Source organism: Antechinus flavipes, chromosome 2, assembly GCF_016432865.1.
Source record: "Antechinus flavipes isolate AdamAnt ecotype Samford, QLD, Australia chromosome 2, AdamAnt_v2, whole genome shotgun sequence".
NCBI classification, from domain to species: Eukaryota; Metazoa; Chordata; class Mammalia; order Dasyuromorphia; family Dasyuridae; genus Antechinus; species Antechinus flavipes.
Window position 1 is genome coordinate 479,361,329 of NC_067399.1, and position 21,343 is coordinate 479,382,671.

Here is a 21,343-nt window from a genome sequence, read left to right on the forward strand (position 1 = left end):
GTATCAAGGTGAGTGGGGCAGAGGAATCCCCCAGCTTTCCCACTGAGAAACTCAGGGCTTCCTGTACTGATGTGTTAGCCGCCCTCCGTCCTGGCCTTGGAAACGAACCTCAGGAATGGGATCCACAAGCTGGGGCCTGGATGCCGGCCTTTGACCATTTAACCACTGTGGAAACAATCTGCGCCTGCCAGATTTTCTTGGGAGAGTTTGGTAGGCCTACAAAGGGCTCAGATGTTGATTAGGAAGCCGACCAAGTTGCTCTGGCACTTAGAGGAGTCAGTGGTTTGTGAGCAGCATAAAGTTTCCGTGTGTGTGTGTGTCTGTGGGCAGAGACCCTAGGAGCCACCCTCAGTTTCCAAACCACAGCATGCTGATGTGGGGAGTGGGAGGGAAGTCACGTTTAAAGCACAGTTGTTGCGGCTGAGAGATTCCACAGAAACGCTATTTCCTGGTCATTCTCTTGTACTGTGTTTTCCGTAGGTCCGTGTTACAGGGAAGCTAATCCCTCCTAGATATAGGGGTGGCAGGGTAGCATCCACCCTGTTTCTCTCCCTAGCCATTTGGGGAGCAGCAAGTCTGAAAAAAGCCTTGGGCCGAGGCATTTAGGTGACACAGTGGAGAGAGCGTGAGATTTTGGGTTAGAAAGCCTTGCACACTTCAACTCCAGCTTTAGACACTTACTAGCTGTGATTTCCTACAGCCTTCATTTTCTTAACTGTAAAATGGGGATAATAATAGCACTTATTTCACACTGACCTCATTGTTGTGAAGATCAAATGAGAGAAAACACACAAAATACCAGTAGATAGAGAATTGGTATTAAAGCCAACAAGACTTGAGTTCTAGTTCTGTCTCTTATATTCTGGCTGTGAGACCTTAGCTTAATTAAATCACTTAACTTGTCAGAGAACCGCCAAGACTCTCTAAGTTGCAGAGACAGTGTTAACCTGCTTTGGTAGAGGGAATTCCTCCTCTGGGAGTTTTCTGTATCAATGAAATCATAGTTCTTACTATTTCCATTTCCTTTTGAGACAATAAGAAGTCTGGCAGGACATTGTGATGATCTTTATGGATTAGAAATTTCCCCTTGCTTTTTGACTGATTCTTGAGCCCTTCCCTCCTTCTACATAATTTTTTTTAATATTGAGATTTCAATTAAATCCAACAAATGTTTATTAAACACCTACTGTAGACAGAGTCCTCAGTTCACTCCTGAGGAAGATATAAGGACCAATTTTAAAATATCATGATTTAGGGAAACAGATAGACTGATATGGTATAAATGACATGGTATTTGAAGTCAGAAGACCTTGGTGGGACACAAGATTTGAAGTCAGAAGACCTTGGTTGAAATTCAAGTATATGTTGAAATCCCAGCCCTGTTGCTGTTCTCCTGTATGAACTCGGGGAAATCACCCAACCTTTCTGAGCCTGTTTCTTTGTCTGTAAAATTAAGATGAGGTCTCCTCTAGCTCTAGCTCTGTGATCCTATGAGTCTATAAGAACTGGGTTAGAATCTTTAAGAGTTACTGACTGTGTGATGCTATGAAATCAAGTAATCCTCACCTATAAAATGGGAATACTAACACCTATCAGCCCTAGCCAGAGAAAACGTTACATATGAGCATGGTGTGATGTTTTAGAGTCTTGGACGAGATAATCTTAAAAGTCCTTTCTAACTCTGAGACTTAGTTTCCTCATCATAAAATGAGGGGGAAAGAGCTGAAACTAAGTTGTCCAAAGTCAAACAGATAGTGTAATGGAATCTGCTAGTCTTTTCTGTTCTGAGGTAGGCTACCAGACTAGAATATTGCTGTGTTGAGATGATAAAAGGTGGGTGAAGTGAGCTTGAAGGCCTGATTACTGTGATTCATTAATCATAAAGTATGGCTCTGGCTATGGCCTTGACTATTTCCAATGTCTGAAGCAGAAACAATGGTATCTGTAGGGTTCAATTTTAATTTCTACATAAATGATGCCTAAATCTATATATCCGGTTTGAACCAATTTGCTGAACTCCAGTTCCAAATTACCAGCTGCCTATTGGATATGTCCACTATATTCCATGGGTGTCTCCAACATGTCCAAAACAGAACTCATCATTGCCTACCCTAAAACTCCTCCAAACTATCTTATTTCTGTAAAAGCAACACTATTATTTTAGGCACTTCAACTCTCATGACCTTTTCTCTGTCTCCCTCATCTTTCATGTTCATCCACCAAGCCCTATTGATTCCATTTCTACAACATTTTGTGCAGCTTCTGTTCTCTCTTTTAACATAGTTAATACCCTATTCAGACACTGATCACTTCTCAGCTAGACAATTGCAATAACTTCCTACTTGATCTCTTTCCTTCCTTCTTTTCTAATTCATCCTAATTCATTTACAGTTGCCAAAATACTTTTCCACAAGCACAAATCTGGCCATGTCACTCCACTGCTCAAAAATCTTCAGCTGTTCCCTATTGCCTTTAAGTTAAAAATACCAACTCCTAAGTCTCACATTTAAAGCCTTACACAATCTGGTTCCTACCTACCTTTCCAGACTTATTTCATATTATTCACTTTTATACCTTCTATCTTCCAGGTCAAATTGGCCTCTTGAGTGTTTGCAGAACTCAACATTTCATCTCCCATCTATCTCAATGCCTTTGAAAAGACCGTCCTTCATGTATGGAATGCATTTTTTTTTTGCCTTTGACATTTGAATTCAATAATCATTTATTAAGTGCCCAACATGTGCCAGGTATTCTATTAGATTCAGAGACAAAAATGAAACATTTCTTCTCCTCAAGGAACTTACACTCTATTGGGGAAAATAAAAGGCACACAAAAATTGAATATAAATTGTATACAAATTAATTTCCAGAAAGGGAGGGCACTAGCAACTGGGGAGGATCGGGATAGACAACCTGTAGGTGACAGCACTTGAACTGAGCTTTGTAGGAAGCTAGGGATTTTGTGAAGCAAAGATGAGGTGAGAGTACATTTCAGCTTTTGGGATTTATGCAAAGGCATGAGAATGAGAGATGAAATGCTATGTAAGGGGAAGAGAAAACATGTTAGGTTGGCTGGAATGTACAGGATAGCAAAGAAAGCAATGAGTCTGGAAAGGTAGAATCACATTGTTAAGAACTTTAAAAACCAGAAGTTTTTATTTTATCCTAAAGACAAGAGGGAACCTTTGGAGCATCTTGAGCATGTAAATAACATTGTCAGAACTATGCTTTAGAAGTGTCAGTTTGGCAGCTGTATGAAAGATGTGTGGAGATGAGAAAGACTGAAAACCATGAGACCAGTTAGAAGGTTGTGGAAATAGTACAAACAAGAGGTGACAAGAGCCTAAAAAGGGTGGCAGTTGTGGGTGTAAAGCAAAAGGGCTGGGTATGAGATCTATTATAGAATTGATGAGGTTTAGCAACTTATGGAATGTAAGATTTAAGGAACAGAGACAAGGCTTGGATGATCCTGAGAGTGTGAATCTGGGTGACTTGAAGAGAGATAATTCTCCACAAAAGGAATTAGAGAGATTAGGTAGAGAGAAGAGTGATGGGGAAAGCATGAGTTATACTTTAGATATATTGAGTTTGAGATGCCTATTGGACATCCAGTTGGAGATGTCTAAGATAAAGAATAGCTGAAGTAAGATTTAGGAGAGAAATTATGATCTGGAAGTTGTTTGCCTAGAGACTGAACCCATGGTTATTAATGAGACCATTGAAAGAGTATGTAGGAAAAAAAGAACTCAGCCTGGAGTTTGGGAAGTTCAGGGTGCTGCTGGTTGTTGTAAGAATAACAAGTATGATGATCTTACAAAATGTGACTGAGAAGGAGCAGCTAAGTATATAGCAAAGTCAGGAGTGAAAAGTGCCAACAAAACTAATGACATTGTCTAGGAAAAGGGAATGGTGGTGAAAGAATCAAATGCTGCAGAGAAGCCAAGAATGATAAGAATTGAAAAGATACCAAAATTTATGGCAATTAAGATATTTTGGGTGAAGAGATTAAAGAAAGAAGAAAATGACCCATATGTAAAAAAACTGTTTATAGCATCTCTTTTAGTTATATCGAAGAACTGGAAAGTGAAGGGGTGCCCATCAGCTGGGAAATGGTTGAACAACTTACGGTATATGAGTATGATGGAATACAATTACACTATAAGAAATAATAAAGAACACGATTTAAGAGAAACCTGAGAAGACTTCTATGATTTGATGTAGAGTTATGTGAGCAGAATCAGGAGAACAATTTATACAATAAGAACAATAGTGGATAGACAAACAACTTTGAAAGATTTAAGAATTCTGAACAATGCAATGATTTTTTCAATCATGATTCCAGAGGAGTTATGATGAACATACCCACACCTGACAGAGAGTTGTACTTAGAGTACAGGTTGAGACATAGGCAATATAGGAATTTGTTTTGCTTTTTTCTTCCAAGGAGGATGAAAAGATAATTTATCTCTCTCTCTCAGAAATATATTGAGATTCTAGGGAAAAAAAGGTTAAAATAATCCACTCTGATCCTTATCTCAAGGGAATCATTTAAGAAAAATTAATGAATAATGATAATTAACTGGGTGAGATAAACAGTTTAAATGCAATCCTTGTATTTGCTCCAGTAGACTTTAGTATCATTAATAAGTTGCTTATTCCAGTTTTTCTGTGCTCACATTTGGAAAAGAGAACAATGTGATCTCTTCTAGATGTCCTTGTATTAAGAAAGAATGCAGAGCATTTGATCTAGTAAGGACCTTAGATCATTCCAGTCTACCTCTTTATTTTGCGTATAGGGAAACTGAGGTCCAGAAAAGCAAAAATTCCTTCTCTGAGGTCACAGTAGAGAGTTAATGGCAGAGCCAGCACTAAAACTTTCTGACTCCCAGTTCACACTCTTCACATGTACCTTGTATGTATGTGTATTTATACACACATACATATATAAATATATGTATTTATATAAAACATACATATATACTTAAAATACATATATGTATATAGACACATATACATATATACATTTATATATACTTAAATATATATTTATACAACATGCATACACATATTTATACACATATGTAAATTTTAGTCTATATGTATATACACATATATACACACATTTTAAATGGAAGAATAACGAGGCATCCTGTCTCTTTAAGGAAGAACTTCAAGTCAAAGGTAGAAGTGGGGTATGTAGCATGCTGCTTGCTTTTCTGTCCCTCTTAGAAATGGCTCTAGATATAACCTGTGGATAATTTGGTAAACATCTGTGAAATTTTGCAAGTGAGGAGTGAAGACAGCAAACTTCAGCAGAAACAGCTCTTTGAGAAACATATGCTTAAGCACTGGCTGGGGCACTCTGTCCAAATAGAGAGGCTCTGATCGGATGTGGTAGAAATCTGTCACCCACATGGGCCAGAGCTGGAGGGAGAGGCAGGGCCCCTCGTTCTCCTCTTGAGCCTGCTCCCACTCCCACTCCCCCTGAGGAAAAGGAGCTTCCATCCTCTGCATAAAACCGTTGCCACTCTGTTGGGTAGGCTCAGGGGGATGTGCCTTATTGGAGATAGGAAGTTCCAACAATACTAATTTCATGCTGTAAGTTTTATGGGGTAGGGGCCGTGACTTATTTGAACACTCTTCCCCACAGATCCTACCATAACAGGTGCTTTCAAAGAGTGTGTTGAATTGCTCTGGGCTAGTAGAAAAAGCATTGGATTTAGAATTAAGAGTTGGGTTCAATTCTGGCTCAGCCTTCACTCCCTTTCTTACTTCCTTTCATATGGAGGGTCCCTTTCAGCTCTAGATCTATGCACTTGTGATTTTAGAGACCATGGCGTAAGAGAGGTCAGCATAAATTATTTGCCTCGTTTTATAGAGGTGTAACCCAATAAGATCCAGAGATTTGCTTCTATCTGCAGAGGTTTTGTATGTAGTGGGGAGGTGAGGGAAAGTTGAAGGGGGAACTGGTGGCCGAGGTAACGTGCTTGCATGCTGTTTGAGAGCTCCCTGATGACCTAATCTCAATCTGACCCAGAGAAGCCACTTCCTCAGCTGTGGGGCCCAGCGTTGGCAAGTGACTGTCTCCTTCCCTTGAGAACAGCAGAAGCAGCCGTGGCTCTGGCAGCCAGAATCACACATCCTGTAGTGAGGTAGCTGGTGGAAGATAGATGCAGGGTCACCATGTGAGTTCTAGGGTAGGCGAGTGAGTGGGGGAAGGCGAGTGAGGAAGGAATGACCTACTTTGTGGATGTGACTCAGAAAGAAGAAGGACATTGGGTAACTCCTCAAGTCTGAGCCTTTAAACAGGTTATGTTTTAGCAATTTCTTCCATTAATCACTTAGCCTGATAGCTCTCAAGTTCCCAAAATTCCATTGTCTTTCCTTTTTTTTTTAAGTTTCTGTTCTTAGCACAGATGGGACTTGCCATTTATCCATCCATACCTCACATTTGTTATATATATTACTTGTCATTCATATATTCCAGCACTCATGAAATATATCAACCACCTTTTTAGCACTCTCCCCACCATGGTCACTTGAGCATAGGAAAGTAGATGAGATAAAGAGAGAAAAAGGAATGACTAATTAATTCCAAAGTGTTTATTAAGTGCTTATTACTATGCCAAGACACTACTATATACTGGGGTTAGAGATACAGAAGGGAGACATTCCATGATCTAAAGGAGCTTATATTCTCATGGTCGAAAAATACATGGTGGTCGAGGGAAGAAGTCTGAGAAGTCACAGAAATGGTGGAAATATAGATACCCATGGACATACTCTTTCCAGAGGCAATGTTAGTAGAAGGGGTGGAGGGTGCCTCAATTAAATCGCTCCATTTCACCCCACTGAAAGTAACTGGCCAGGCCACACACTGATACCCTTAGTAGTTAAGAAGTATTTCAGTTGAATCAATCAATTGGAGCTCAGAACCAAATGTGAACAAAGCATCTGTATCTCTATTCAATTCCTTCAATCAAGGCATTTCAATCAGGTACCCAAGAATTCTGTTCAAATTGCTCACACAGGCAGCTCATTTGGAATCCCAGGGGTAAGCAGGTGTTCTCTTCCTGGAGGTCTTCAAGAGAGTTCTGGCTACCTGCTGGAGCTTACGTAAAGGGAACGCTGGCCCAGCTGTGGCTCGGTCTAGAAGGTCTCTGCCTCCCCTTGGAACGTGGGGTCCCTGAGGCGCTCCCAAGCACCAGGCACAGGGATTTCATTACCCAGGGCTGCTCCTCTCGTGACAGCAGCCCTCTCATCTACAAATGGAGGCCAGGCCGGCTTGTTTCCTAGAACAGGAAACATGTGTCTGGATAATCTTTCCTGGAAGTGCTGGCCAGTGTCTGGGGCCTTTGTGTCTCTCTGCTGGAGGGGATCACTCAGCAGGGAGGGCTGTTTAGTAACAACGACACCCCTATTTGGGGGCCTCCCTTTACATCTCCACGCAACTCCCTGTGGCCTTGGGGAGAGAGCAATGAGGGAACTGTTTCCATGCAGCTCTAGGAATTGACGGCATTGGGCCCAGAAATGCTATTTGCATGGTTGCTCTGGGAACACAAAACAGCCCTGGAGATTACAGATAGGCCTTGGGAGACCCATCCAGGCTGCTTGTCTCCACAACCTAACTCAGAATGCTCAGTGCCATCTAGGAAGACCAGAAACACAGGTCCCATTGAAATAGTTAGGAGATTAGTGTGTTTATTATGTAGGATCAAGACAGAAACAAAGTTTTTCAGATACCTTCTAGCTGTAGATTCTGTGGTCCTTTGGAGAGAGTCAATAAATGCTCTTGGACCTATTACCTGATTTCTTTTAGACCTTGCACCCAGGGATGCCCGATTCTATGGCAAATCCAATGAATCCAATGAGTTCCCAAAATAGTGCCTGAAAGTCTATAACATCCAGCTTGTCGCATATAATTCCAAAGAAGTTACCTAAATTTTATAAATGCTTGTAGTGGGTCTTGTTTCATAAGAACTTGACATGAAAAATTCAGATTTTCAAAATGGATGAATCAGATTGATTGCCAGTCTTTAAAAGAATTCTTAGAAGTCATGATTTCTAGATTGCTACTCTAGGGGTCTTGTCCCTCCTGTTAATTACTTATATGTGTAATTTTGAATTAGACATCTGACTTCACTGACTCTCAATTTCCTCTGAAAATGAAAGGGTTGGACCAGATGACCTCAACGGTCCATTCCAGTTGAAAATGAACCTATTTTCATGGGAAAGGAAATAACACTAGCTTTCGAAAGAGAGGATCTTGATTGACATCTCATCTTTGATGTTTATTATTTGTGTGACTTTCAGCAAATAATTTAACCTCTCTAGAGCTCAGTTTCCTCATCTGTCAAAGGAAGCAATGAAATAGATGACCCCTAAAGTTCCTTCCAATTAAAAAAAAAACATAATCCTAGTATTCTACCTTGAATGTGCCACTTTCCTTATTCACGACTTAGTTTATTTTTCTATTAAAAATTAGGGGATTGGTATTGAGGGCACCAACAGTCCCTTCCAACTCTAACATTCTAGGATTCTATAAGGCTCATTTTTCTTTGAAAATCCAGCCAGGACATACCCGTGGAGACAGGAGCTTATTTCTTTGGGGACCTGAAGTCTGCAAGTCAAATCAGCTCCTGGCAGAATCATCACCAGCCTTTGCTTCCCTTGTGTTTTGCGGAAGGAACAAAGTCTTTGTGGCTGGAAACATCCACAGGATGAGACAGTTCCTACTGTTCTCTGCACAGGGGCCAGTGGTTTTGGAAACCTGAAGCAGCCACAACTAATGGAGCTGCACATGGAAATTACAGTTGGCGGCTTCCCACCCCCACATAAAAAGAGTATTTCTTCCAAACCTCAAGCACTCTCTTTAAAAAAAAAAAAGAATATTAATCTCCCCTGACATGGGAGAGGAAGGAGGAAGAAGGGGGAGGAAAGCAAAGTTTAACCTGAAAATTCACAATCCTAGCAGAATCTTCCAGCTGGTCCCGATGTGGGTGGTGTTTTTCTATTGCCATCTTCACATTTAGAAAAAGGGGATAATTTGCCAATGCCAAAAAGCTTCCTGGGGGCACAAAGGCAGGATGCTACAAAGGAGGCCTATCCTTGAAAGTGGGGACGTTAGCCCCCACTGTCCTCCAGATGCCCCGTGCACCACCAGGCAGAAACGGTTGCAGATGTTTCCCAAATTATCCCTCCACGTTCCATCCGCAAGATTCCTCGAGAAGCGACAACCGCAGACTTCAGCGGAAAGGGATCTTCGAGAAACAGAGGCCCAGGAATTAGTTGTTCCCATTCCACATTCCCAATGAGCCCAGACAAGATTGCTGGCTCACATGTCCCTTTGGCTTAGCAACTTATGATCAGAGGATCAAAAGATTGAGAACTGGAATGAGACGTTATAGATCGTTTAGTCCACCCCCTTCACTCTGTAGAGGAGGAAACTGAGGACCAGGGAGAAGTGACTACCCCCACCCCAAACACACACTCAGAGCTAATGGGTGGTAGAGCTAAGATTTGAACCCAGAGCCTCCACATCTCTGAATGTGGTCTCATTCTGTCTCCTGGCACATTATCTTAGCCACCAGCCTGGCCCAGAGCAAAGACCACTGGTCTTCTAGGTAGAAGATCTAAATTCAGATCTTACCTGCGATGTTCACCACTAGTGTCATCTTGGGCAAGGCATTTTTAGCCAGGGGCCTCAGGTTTTTTTTTTTTTTTTTTTTAACTATAAAAATGAGAGACGGTTGGACTGGATGGCCCAAGGTCCTGCCCAGCTCCAGATCTCTGATCCTTTCCCCTTGTCTCCCAGCTGCCCTTTATAACCTTGGACAACTTCATGGGACAGAGGTGGAGGGTGGTCCTATGAGCTCTCAGGCAGAGCAGGCTAGTTTTCAGGGGTAGCAATAAGATCTGCTGTCCAGCTCCAGGGACCCTGGGACCCCAGGTTAGGAGAGGTGCTATAAATCCAGTTCTTTCTCCTTGTTTTCCTGTAGAGACGGGCTCCATTTAATTCACAAATAGGTTTGCTTGAGGAGTTTGCTTTAAGATAAATGAGTTTAGGGTGAGTGTGTGTGGAACCTCTGCTCCCACTTAGTGCATGCACTCACAGTGATTTGTCAAAGAATCAGACTCCAAGTTCAACAAAATTCAGACACAGCTTTGCATATACCCATCGCACAAAGTCCCTAATGATACAGGGACCCTCTCTAGGAGGGTTACGTGTCATCCTTCAGAACAAGGGTCAATACAATTTAATTCTTTTAGGCTATTCTCAACCTTGGGAGGGGGAAGGAGATAGGGAATGGCTTTGTCAACTGCAGTGCTCTATTAGCGGAAGCAGAGTGATGAATATTTTCATTCATGCATTTCCTCCTACAAGGAGGTGGAAGAAGGAAGAAGAAAGAAGAGAGAAACTAAGAGAGGGAAAGAGAGGGAAGGGGAAAGGAGAGCCAAGATGAAGTGCAGAGATCAACAACCTTCTATTCAGGATTTACCATATGCCAAGTAGGAAAGGGGTACTAGGAGCTGTTGGAGACAGTATATGAGTAGAGCTTTTAAAAAAGCTAGGGATCCTTATAATATCCTTATAAATCCAAGCACGGGGAACAGCATATACAAAGGCATGGCGAAGGCAAATGAGGAAGGAACAACCAGAAGACAATTTTAGCCAAAAAGTAAAGTTCATGAATGGGAGTAATATGTAATAAACTTGTAAAGGGAGCCTAGAGTCACATTGCAAAGGGTTTTTGTTGCCAAGCACAGGAGTTTGTATTTTATCCTGGGGGCAATAGGAAGCCTTTCTCTGCTCATTGGGAGCAGAGTTATGACATGGTCAGAGACATTTTGGGAATAGCACTTTGGCAGCTGAGTGGAAATCAGATTGGGGGAAGGAATTGTCAAGAGAGAGAGACCAATTAGAAGGCTGTTGCAATAGTTCAGGCGAGACGGGTGATGAGGTGATTAGGGCATTAAAAGGATGGTGGCTGTATGAATGGAGAGAATTAATGAAAAGATGCAGAAAATGAAATATTGGACAGTTGATGAGCCCTTCCTCCTTGATACTTTCTCCTGAGTTTTTAATTGAACAGGTATCTCTTGGTTCTCTGACTTCTTTGCCAGTTCATCATCTATAACTTGCGCTCCAAATGTGGGGACAACCCAAGGTTCTGTGTTGTGTCCTTTTCTATCTTTAGGCCAGGGTTTCTTAATTTTTTTTGTGACCCTTTTGGCAGTCTCACAAAGCCTACAGATCCCTTTTTCGGATGTTTTTAAAATGTGCAAAATACATAGGATTACAAAACAACTCAATTATATAGGAACTCAGTTATCCTAATATTTAAAAAAAAATTTACAGACTCCAGGTCAAAAACTCCTGTTTTAGGTTATTTCATCAGCTTCCATAGGTTTAAATGTCATTTCTACAGAGATTTATATATCCAGCCTTAGTCTCTCTCCTGAGTTCCAGTATCTATTACTCACTACCTGTTAGACATTTACTACTGGATGTCCCATAAGTATTCAAAGTCAACATGTCCAAGAGAACCTATTTTCTATCATACCCTCTTCCTCACATTCTACTTTCCCAGCTTCAGCATTATTCCTGATTCCTCATTCTTGTTAATTCCGAACATCCAGTCTATTGTCAATTTGACAATTTGACAATCTATTTCTCAATTTGACCTGTAAAACATCTTTCACTCCTATTTCCCCCTCCATTCACATAGCCCTCATCACCTCTTCTCTGCAGCATTGCAGAAGCCTCCTAATTAGTTTCCTTGCCCAACTGGTCTCCTCTCTAGGAACCTTTCCAACCTATTCTTCACACAGCTTCCAAAGAAATATGTACTTAGAGCATGTCTAATCATGTCATTCCCTTGTTCAATAAACTCAAATGGCTCTCTATTATATCTAGGATTAAATACACAGAATTTTGGTTTTACTTGGTATTTACATTCCTTCATCTTGGCTCTAATCTATTTTTTCAGATTTATTATATTACTCCCCTTTGCACACACTACAGTAGGCAAACTGGCCCTACAGAACACATAACAGTCCATTTCCCATTTCCATGCCTTTGCCTAGCTGTATCTCATGCCTTCAACACACTCCTTCCTTAAATTTATCTCTCAGAATCCTTAATTTCATTCAAAGGTCACCTCAATGCAATATCCTGCATAAAGCCTTTCTCCATCCACCAGCCACCTGTGCTTCTACTACTAATTTATCTTGTATGTCTTTTATATGTTTTCTCTATATTCTGAAATGTGTGTGTATTTTCTCTTCCCAGAGAAGCTTCTTGAGGCAAGGAATTTTTTTATGGTTATCTCTGTATTCCCAGCACCTTAGCACACTGCTAAAGTAGACATGGTAGACACTTTGTTGATTGATGAAAGACTGAAGAGTCAGTGATGACTCCATTGTCACCAATCTAAGTGCCTGGTAAGGTGGTGCTGCTCTTAAGGGAACTAGGGAAGTTAGGAAAGGTATGGGTTTTGGGGGAAAAGAAATTGAGTTCTGTTTTAGACAGATTGAGTTTGAGTTACTTATGGCAGTTTAGGAGAAACACTAAGTCTGGATCTTTAGATCTGGGCATTGTCTACATAGAAATAATGAATGAGTCTATGGGACCAGAAGAGATCATAGAAAAGGTTCAAGGTAGAGTCTATGGAGATAACCACAATTGGAAGGCAGGCCTTGAAAAAGGATCCATCAAAAGGGATCAAGGTTTTGTCAGATAGGTAGGGGAGAACCAAGGCAGAGCAGCAAGAAGAAGACTCAGAGCAGTGAGGGTGGTCAGCACTTTGGGGACCAGACAGGAGAAAGAAAGAGAAGTGAGGAGGGAGGATAGGAAAGAAAAAGAGAGAAAGATGGAAAGAAAAAAGGGAGACGAGGAAGGAGAGAATGAAATATAGCTAGATGGGGAGCTCCAAACGATGTGGAGCCATGTGGAATGCCCTCCAACCCACAGGCCTTATTTGCCTGCCAAACCAAGCCCTCTGTCTTGTGAGTTTCCCAAACCCTGAAACCTTTATCCCCATTTGGAGGTTTCTCAGTCCCAAATGGAATCTGGCTCCTGAAAGAAGTTGCTGAGGCAGCTATTACCACAGAAACTTCCCACTCATCCTTGGGGCCCTAGTTTCTCTGGGGAAAGCACTGGACTTGGTTCTGAGGAAAAGGAAGACTGGGTTCCCAGGGCAAGATATTTCTTCATAAACCAGATGCTGGGGGTTGAGGGCAAATTCCACTTTGACCCCAGTCTATAAGGAAAAGGGCTTTATACTGGATTTTGAAGGGAGGAAAGGGAAAAAAGGCTTTGAGAGCTGCTGCTTATTAAGTTCTGAATGCCACCCCAATTTTTTAAAGGTAGGGAAACAAGTCCTGGATTGTGTTATATTTGCTCAATTCCCCACTTTATGTTTTCGCTATTCTTTTGTATTTCAGGGGATTGAACTCCCAGGGGTTGTAGCTCATTAGCAAACCATCCAGACCAATTGGAACTATTAATCTGGGTAAGAGAGAGCCCTTATGTTAAAAGATCTGGGGAGGGAAGAGTAGGAAAGGACTCCTTAACTATGACTAAGTTCTCAATAAGGCTTCAAAATGATGAGGGTCTGAGGAATACTAAAGACAATGCCTCCATTTTTTTGCTGGTTTTTCTTTGCTTTTCTTTTGAGGGCCCATGGCCAAAGAGGAAAAACAATCTCACTTGCATTAAGGTATGGGGAGCTAATTAATTTCTTCTAAGGATAATTGAGTTTTTAAGAGGAAGAGGACCTTTAAATGTGAAATTTCACCCACCCATCTTAGTTACATTTACAGAATGGGGAGATTTATAGTGGTAATGGTGAGATGGAGTTGGCCTTCCCTGTGCCTTCTTCATCCCTGGGCAAAATGAGCTATGTGCCTGAGCCAATGTAGATAGGGGGGAAAGAGCCAAGGGTAAGATTCCCAAAACTAAATGGCCAGAAATATCTATTCCAGGCTAAGACTGTTCCCTCCAAGCCAAGAGAATATATCAAAGTATGGTTTTAAAATAAAATAGCATTCAGCTGAAAGGGATGCTGAAAATTTTTCCTTCTTTCAAGTCATCAATTAGACAGTTTAAACCAAATAAGACAGATTTACTGAATTCAGCCAGGAGAGAGCAGACCTTGCTGAGCTAAGGAAAAGGATGGAGAGCTTTCCTTCAAAGCAGAAAAGCCAAGGAAAACAGATTTCTGCTTCAACAGACAAATATGTCTCTGCATCTGCGTCAATGCCTTATAAGCATCTCCCTCCCAATCATGTACACATGCTCCCCCACGATCTCTTGGCCTTTTCCTCCTAATTCTGCCTTCTTTCCCCTTTCTCCCACTGTACCCACCCAGACTGGTAGCATGAAGAGAAGGAAAGAATGAAATGTGGAGGAGATGTGAGATGTATTACGATTATGAACATTTGGGCTGATACAACATATAGGAAGTCCCACAGTCATGTGCCCTATCCTTTTCTAGACTAAAGAAATGTGGCTTTTTCATTGCTGCACGGCACCTCAGGCAGGGAGTCAGCATCGGGTCCTTCTGGACACCCTGGGGAGAGCTCTGATGGAGAAATTTTGGGGCTCTTTGGATTGCAGTTTTTCTCTACAAGGGAGGATGGCTGCTGAGATCCCTGGGCATCTGGCTTCAGGGTTCTTGGGACCCCTACTGGTTCCTTAGGTCCCTCCCAGAATGGTTCCTGGGATGAAGAAATGTTTCCGATCACCCAAGGAAGCCTTCTGTAGCAATGATGTGGCAGAGAATTCGGACTGGAGCGGCTAGGGGCAGCTAACCAGGGCAGCAGCTTGGCCTTGGGGCAGTTGGCTCTTTTGGGTGTAGATGGTCTTGGGCTGGAGCTCCAAAAAACGAAGGAGATAGCTGCTCCCTTGGGTCTCTGGGGCCTTCCCCCACCTCAGGTTCTAAAAGCCTTTTGCATAATGCTCCCCTGACTCAGGCGCGGAGAGGCTGAGACTACGGGCGGGACCTCCTAATATACCCCGCTCCGCGGTGGGAAGAGCTTGACTAAAGGAGCAGGTCTTTTAGGGGCGTGGGAGCGCTGAGAGCAGCGAGAAGAATGACCTGGTTTCTCCAGCGGCTCACTCCCTAACTATAAAGCAGCACAACGGGGCTCTGTGGACAGCCGTCAGAGAACTTAGTCTAACCTGTCCAGTAGTGTCCAATTTCCAAGCCTGCACCAGCGGGGACGACCCTGCCTGCTTCCCAGCAGACCCCGGACGTTGGCGGACAAAGGTTAGCTATGGAAGGATGACCACTTAACGCCGGAGGCATAGAACTCCAGCCCCGTGGGCCAGGAACCCGCTGAGCCCCCATCTTTGTCCTCATCTGACTTGTCGCTTTCGTCCTCCCCACTGGATGCCCCGTAGGCTGTCGCTGGCGGGTGAGCAAGGCCCCGCTGGGGCCGCCGCTGCCCCTCCTCCCCCGCTTCGCCCTCTTCTTTCCGCTTCTCCGCCGCCAGCTCCCGGTAGCAGAGGCCACAGACTCGGAGGGGCTTGGAGGAGAGGCGGGGCATGAGGAAGCGCTCCCGGGAGCAGTCCCCGCAGACCACGAAGCCGCACTTGCGGCAGTGGTGCCGCCGCGTGAGGGCGGAGAACTTGGTCTGCGTGCAGCGCATGCAGATGTCCGTGGCTTTGTCCGGGATCCAGGGCGCCGCGTGCTCCGTGGTGGGCGGGCGGCCCGTGGCCCGCAGTTGGCGCCGCACGCACTCCTCGATGTGTCTGATCCACTCCTCCCGCTCCGACACGGAGGCGGCCGACACCACAAACGACTTCTTGGAGGTCTTGATCATCCAGCGGTTTTTGGCCTGCCAGGTATTGGGGAGGGTCTCCAGGGTCACCTCCTCCAGAGGGATGATGTGCTGGCTGCTGTACTTGCGTTTGTTGATGACGATACTTCCGTAAACCAGAATGTCGTTAAAGAGGAAAAAGATTCGTGGCTTGGCCTTTTTGCGGCACTCTTTAGTCAGGATGCCCTCGCCGAGGAGCACCCGGCCTGGTAAGGCGAGAGGCTGCCCGGAGGCCCCAAAGCAGTTCTCCACAGCGGCGATTCTCTGGCTGTTGATCTCTGTGTTCACCAGGTGGTCCACCATCTTCTCGATCTTCCCTAGACACAGGAAGAAAACAAGAGAAACTAGTCGGTATTGTAGCAATGACCTAGGTACCACGTCAGGGTCAGTGCAGCGACCAATCAGTGTGTCCGACCCCGTCCCAGGTACCAGCGGGAATGCCAAAGGAGTGCCCCCTGGGCATCCAAGGCGACTTCCAGGATGCCTTCAGGAGTGAGTTCATTTGAGCCAGATGGTAGCCTATGACTCCCTAGGGGCACTTCGTTCATTCAGCAGTCTACTGCTTAGGGTACCTATTACTTACAAAACTGTATGTGAGGTAGGGAACACAATGATGTGAAAGCTGAGGAGGACTCTAGTAGCTAAGTCCATTCATTCACATATTTTTTCATTCATTCATACATTCAACATAGTTAACTCTCATATGAATTAGGTTTGACTTTACCACTAGATAATAAATCCTCCTAGAGTGGTATCTTAAGTCCTCTTCTATGTACACTTTATGGATGTAGATGAATATCCATAACTATTTGTATGTTGTTTTCCCCCATTAGAATGTGAATTCCATAAAGGAACAGATTATATATATATATATTTTTTGCCTTTTTTGTATCTCCTGCACTTAACCTGGCATATATTAAACATTTAATAAATACTTGTTGACTGAAGGTATTCTCTTCAATACTGGAGATATAGAATTACAAAAGATATCAAATGCCATCCAGATGAAATAATGAATAATTTAAGCAAAGTTACAGGATGTAAACTAACATAAATCATCAGTATTTCTGCATATTATGAACAAAATCCAGCAGGAAGATAGAAAGAGAAGTTCCATTTAAAATAACTGTAAGCATTAGAAAATCCTTGGCAATCTACATGCCAAGACAAACCCAAGAACTATATGGAAACAATTACAAAATACTTTTCACACAAATAGAGACAGATTTAAACAACTGGAGAAATAGTAATTGCTTATAGGTAGGCCAAATCAATATAATAAAAATTATAAGTTTATTTAAATTGATTAACTTATTCAGTACTATCCAATTAAACTTTAATTAAAGAATTATTTTATAGACTTAGAAAAAAAATAATAACAAAGTTCAGCTGGAAGCACAAAAAGTTGAGAATATCAAGGGAATGAATGAAAAAAATATGAAGGAAGGTAGTAGTAGTCTCAGATTTCAAATTATGATACAAAGTGGTAGTCATCAAAACAATCTGGTACTGGCTAAGAAAAAGAGTGGTAGATCAATAGAATAGATGAGGTCCTCCTCAATACACAGTAATAAATGATCATAGTAAGTCTAGTGTTTGATAAACTCAAAGATCCAGACTTTTGGGGTAAGAACTCAACAGTTCAAAAACTGGAAAACAATTCATTGCCAAGATAAGGGTAAAAGGAATAAATGATTTAGACATAAAGGGTACTATCATAAATACATGAGGGAAACATGGGAAAATGTACCTGTCAGATCTAAGGCAAAATTAGAAGGAAAGTAAGAAACTGGAAAAACATGTTTTCAACAAGTTTCTTTGTTAGAGACCTCATTTCTCAAATATATGGAGAACTAAGCCAAATTTGTAAAAAGAAGAGCCATTCCCCAGTTGACAAATGTTATCAAGGATACGAACAGGCAGTTTTCAGAAGAAAAAATGAAACCTATCCATAACCATATGAAAAATGCTCTTTATTATTATTAGAGAAAAGTAAATTAAGACAACTATGAGATATCTCATACCTACCAAATTAGTTAATATGATAGAAAAGGAAAATATTGGAGGGGATATGGAAAATAGGTTCACCAATGCACTATTGGTGGAATTGTGAACTTGTTTGACCATTCCATTCATTTGGGACTATACCCAAAGCACTTTAAAACTATGTATACCCTTTGATTCAGCAATACTATTATTAGGTCTGTGTCCCAAAGAGATAAAAAAAAATGGACCTCTATGTAAAAAATATTTATAGTAGCTTTCTTGTGGCAGCAAAGAATTGGAAATTGAGAGGCTACCCATCTATTGGCTGTACAAGTTGTAGTATATAATTGTGATGGAATAATATTGTACTATAAGAAATAGCCTTCCTTCACATTTTTCCCATTGATTCCCTTTATATTCTTGACCTTGTATTCTACCATATGAATTTTATTATTATTCTTTTTGGATGGGAGCAGCAAAACTTGAGAAGACTTATATGAACTGATGCAAAGTTAAGTGAGCACAACCAGGAGAATATTGTAAATAAAAACAGCAATATTTTATTGATAATCAACTATGAAAGATTTAGCTTTTCTGATCAATAAATACTATGATCCATCTAATAATTTCATAGGATTCTTGATGAACAATGCTATTCAGCTCTAGAGAAAAAATGATGAACTCTGATAACATATTGAAGCATAAATTTTTTCACTTTATTTTTCTTGGTTTTCTTTTTGCAACGTGGCTAATATGTAAATATGTTTTCCATGATTTCATATATATAACTGATATCACATTGCCTGCCTTCTCAATGGAAGGACAAGAAATTGGAACTCAATTTTTTAAAAAGAATGTTAAAAATAATGATTTTTTAAAAAGGCTATCTATTCTAATATATACCTGAAAAAGAATCCTATCTATAAGAGGTAGTTAATCCAGTCTTTGGATTCATTACTTTCTGACACAGTTCATTAAGCATTTGGTCTTAATTTTTAGGAAGCTTTCCCTCCCATCAAGCTGAAATCCACCTTTCTGATAGATCTATTCTGTTTTTCATGTGTCTGTTCTTAGGGTAATCTGGCCTAATTGGGTCTCATGACAAGCTTTCTGCAAACTCACTTTTTCTTTCACCTTTATTTGCTGTTTTATGAAGTTAATACAACTAATAATAAGTAGAAAACACAAAGTGCCTGTCCTTGAAGTGTCATGTGGAGATATGAGAGATGAAATTAAGTACAGCTAAATATAAAGCTTTTTGTAAAACTAATGTTTTTGAACCTAAGCATAGAAGGGGAATGATTGGAAAGCAATTCATCTGGGGGGAAAAAAAGGCTTTGAGTGGACTGAATGCTCAAAAGCAGTCAATTTACACACTACTGCTTCTGGCCTTGAGAGCCTAGCAGAACATAGCTATTCCTCTTCCCAAAGGTAGCCCTTCAGATACTCAAAGGCAAGTAGCATACTTCCTTACCCCTTTTCTCTGATCCCATTCCCCTTTTTCTCTCCCCTATTCCCCTTTTCTCCAAGCTAAACACCTCCAGGTTTTCCAGCTGACCTTATTTTGCCCTAATTTTGAAGCCCTTTACCATTCTGACCACTATATTTAGTAGACTCCATTTCATCCAATTTACCAAGCATGTAGAAAGAATCTACTGTGTGGAAATTACTGTGCTAAGTGCTGGCATTCTCGTAGTTGGGTTGTTTGTAGAGAGAAAGGGGACATTGGAACATCTAAGTAAATATTTAATTCTTGTAAGAGGGATTGAGCAGTAATATCTAAGGGGATCAGTATTTGCCTTCCTATGGCAGTTGAAGGGATTCCAAGAGGCAGAGATGAGGAGGGAGGATATTCCTGGCATGGGGAAGAATGAGAGAAGTCTGTAAAAGAGCATGGAGGGGGAAGATGGTAGGGAAGGTATGGGGAACAGCATAGGCCAGTATGGCTGGAATGCAGAATGTCTAGAAGGGAGTAATGTTCACTAAGCCTGGAAAAGTAGGCAGAAGCCAAATTGAGGAGGATTTTAAATGTTGAGCTGAGAAATTTGTGTATTATCCTGGAGGCAATAGGAAGGATGGTTTGAACAGGTCTGTGACATGGTCTGATTTAAATTTTAGGAACATTATTTTGGCAGCTGTGTGAAGGATGGATTTGAAATAGCAGAGATTAGAAAGTGAACGTCAATCAGGCAGCTGTTAAACAGCCTAGGTGAGAGATGGTTAGGTACTGAACTGGCATGGTGGTTATGAGAATGGAGAGAAAGCAATGTCTGATGGTAAAGATATTGTGAAAGCAGAAACTTGACATGGGAGATACCTTGTTAGGGAAGTGCCTTCAAGTCTACATTTTGATCATTAAATGAAATACTTTAAAAAATTCAACAAATAATAATAATATAAACTCAATACATAATAAACTTGTCAGCTTATTGGATATGAATTAACTAGATGATGCACTCAATAAAGATCTGAACTTGAATCAGGAACACGAATTCAAATCCTGCCTCTTACACTTAAGAGCTGTGTAATTCTGGAGAAGTCACTTTACCTCCCTCAATCACAGTTTCCTCACCTGTAAAATGGGGATAAATCATAGCACCTACCTCTCCAAGTTATTGTGAAGATGAAACAAACTTTAAAATGTTGCCATTGTTATTATCATTATTCATGTGGGAAAGAGAGAACTGAGAAACAGACTAAGCTTTCCAAACCCAGGTGACCACAAGAATAGTGATAATTTTGGCATAAATGGGAAACTTGGAGGAGGATAGTGAATTTGAGGGGAAATATGCTAAGTTCTCATTTGGATATAATGAATTTGAAATACCTACAAGATCTGCAGATGCCCAGAAGGGTCAGAGGATGATGCAGGAATAGGAGAGAGAGACTAGAATTAGATATAAGAGCTGGGAATCATCTTCCTGGAAATGATCACTGCATGCACGGGAGCATATGTGAGCAACAAGACAGAGATTGTGGAAAAAGTAGAGCAGAGGTGGGGGATATACACTGTTATCCTGTCCTTTCCTTCCCAGGATATGGCATCCAGAAGAGAACACAATGGTCCATCCATGATGGGACCCAGGCGGGAGACAGAGTGAATGTAATCTCCTGAGTCTTGGACACAAAGTTTCATTTCATGCAGCCTAAGATTACACAAGCATTTCTTTTTGGTGGCCAGACATAACACTGACATATTGAGCTTTCAACCCGCTCAAAACCTTGTATCCTTTTCATATGAATTTCTTACTGACCTTGTCCTCCTCTATTTTGTACTTGGGTTCAAAAAATATCAACTTAGCAAGTAGAAGGCTGCCCTACTACAGTTCAACTTGGCTATCTCTCTAGGACACTTCAAGGTAAGGACGATTTGTCCCCTACTTATTTTTTGCTGTATTACTCCATCAAACATCAAGTAATGGTGGAGAGAAAAATAAATTTGCAGAAAGCTTGTCATGAGACCAAGTTGCATGAAAAATGGAACGTGTATCAACATTTCTATAATAAACTAAGAAATTATTTTCTTCATTGA

At 41.4% G+C, this 21,343-nt stretch overlaps 1 protein-coding gene across 2 annotated transcripts in view; it reads right to left on the reverse strand.

Moving 5' to 3' along the window:
- Positions 1-6,588: 6,588 nt before the first annotated feature.
- PLEKHF1 (pleckstrin homology and FYVE domain containing 1) overlaps positions 6,589-21,343 on the reverse strand; it is a 34,643-nt gene continuing 19,888 nt past the window's right edge. For both annotated transcript variants that reach the window (XM_051979772.1, XM_051979771.1), the window contains exon 2: positions 6,589-16,142. In XM_051979772.1, the coding sequence (XP_051835732.1) occupies positions 15,274-16,128 (855 nt within the window). In that variant the 5' untranslated portion in view covers positions 16,129-16,142 and the 3' untranslated portion in view covers positions 6,589-15,273. The remainder of the gene's footprint in view (positions 16,143-21,343) is intronic.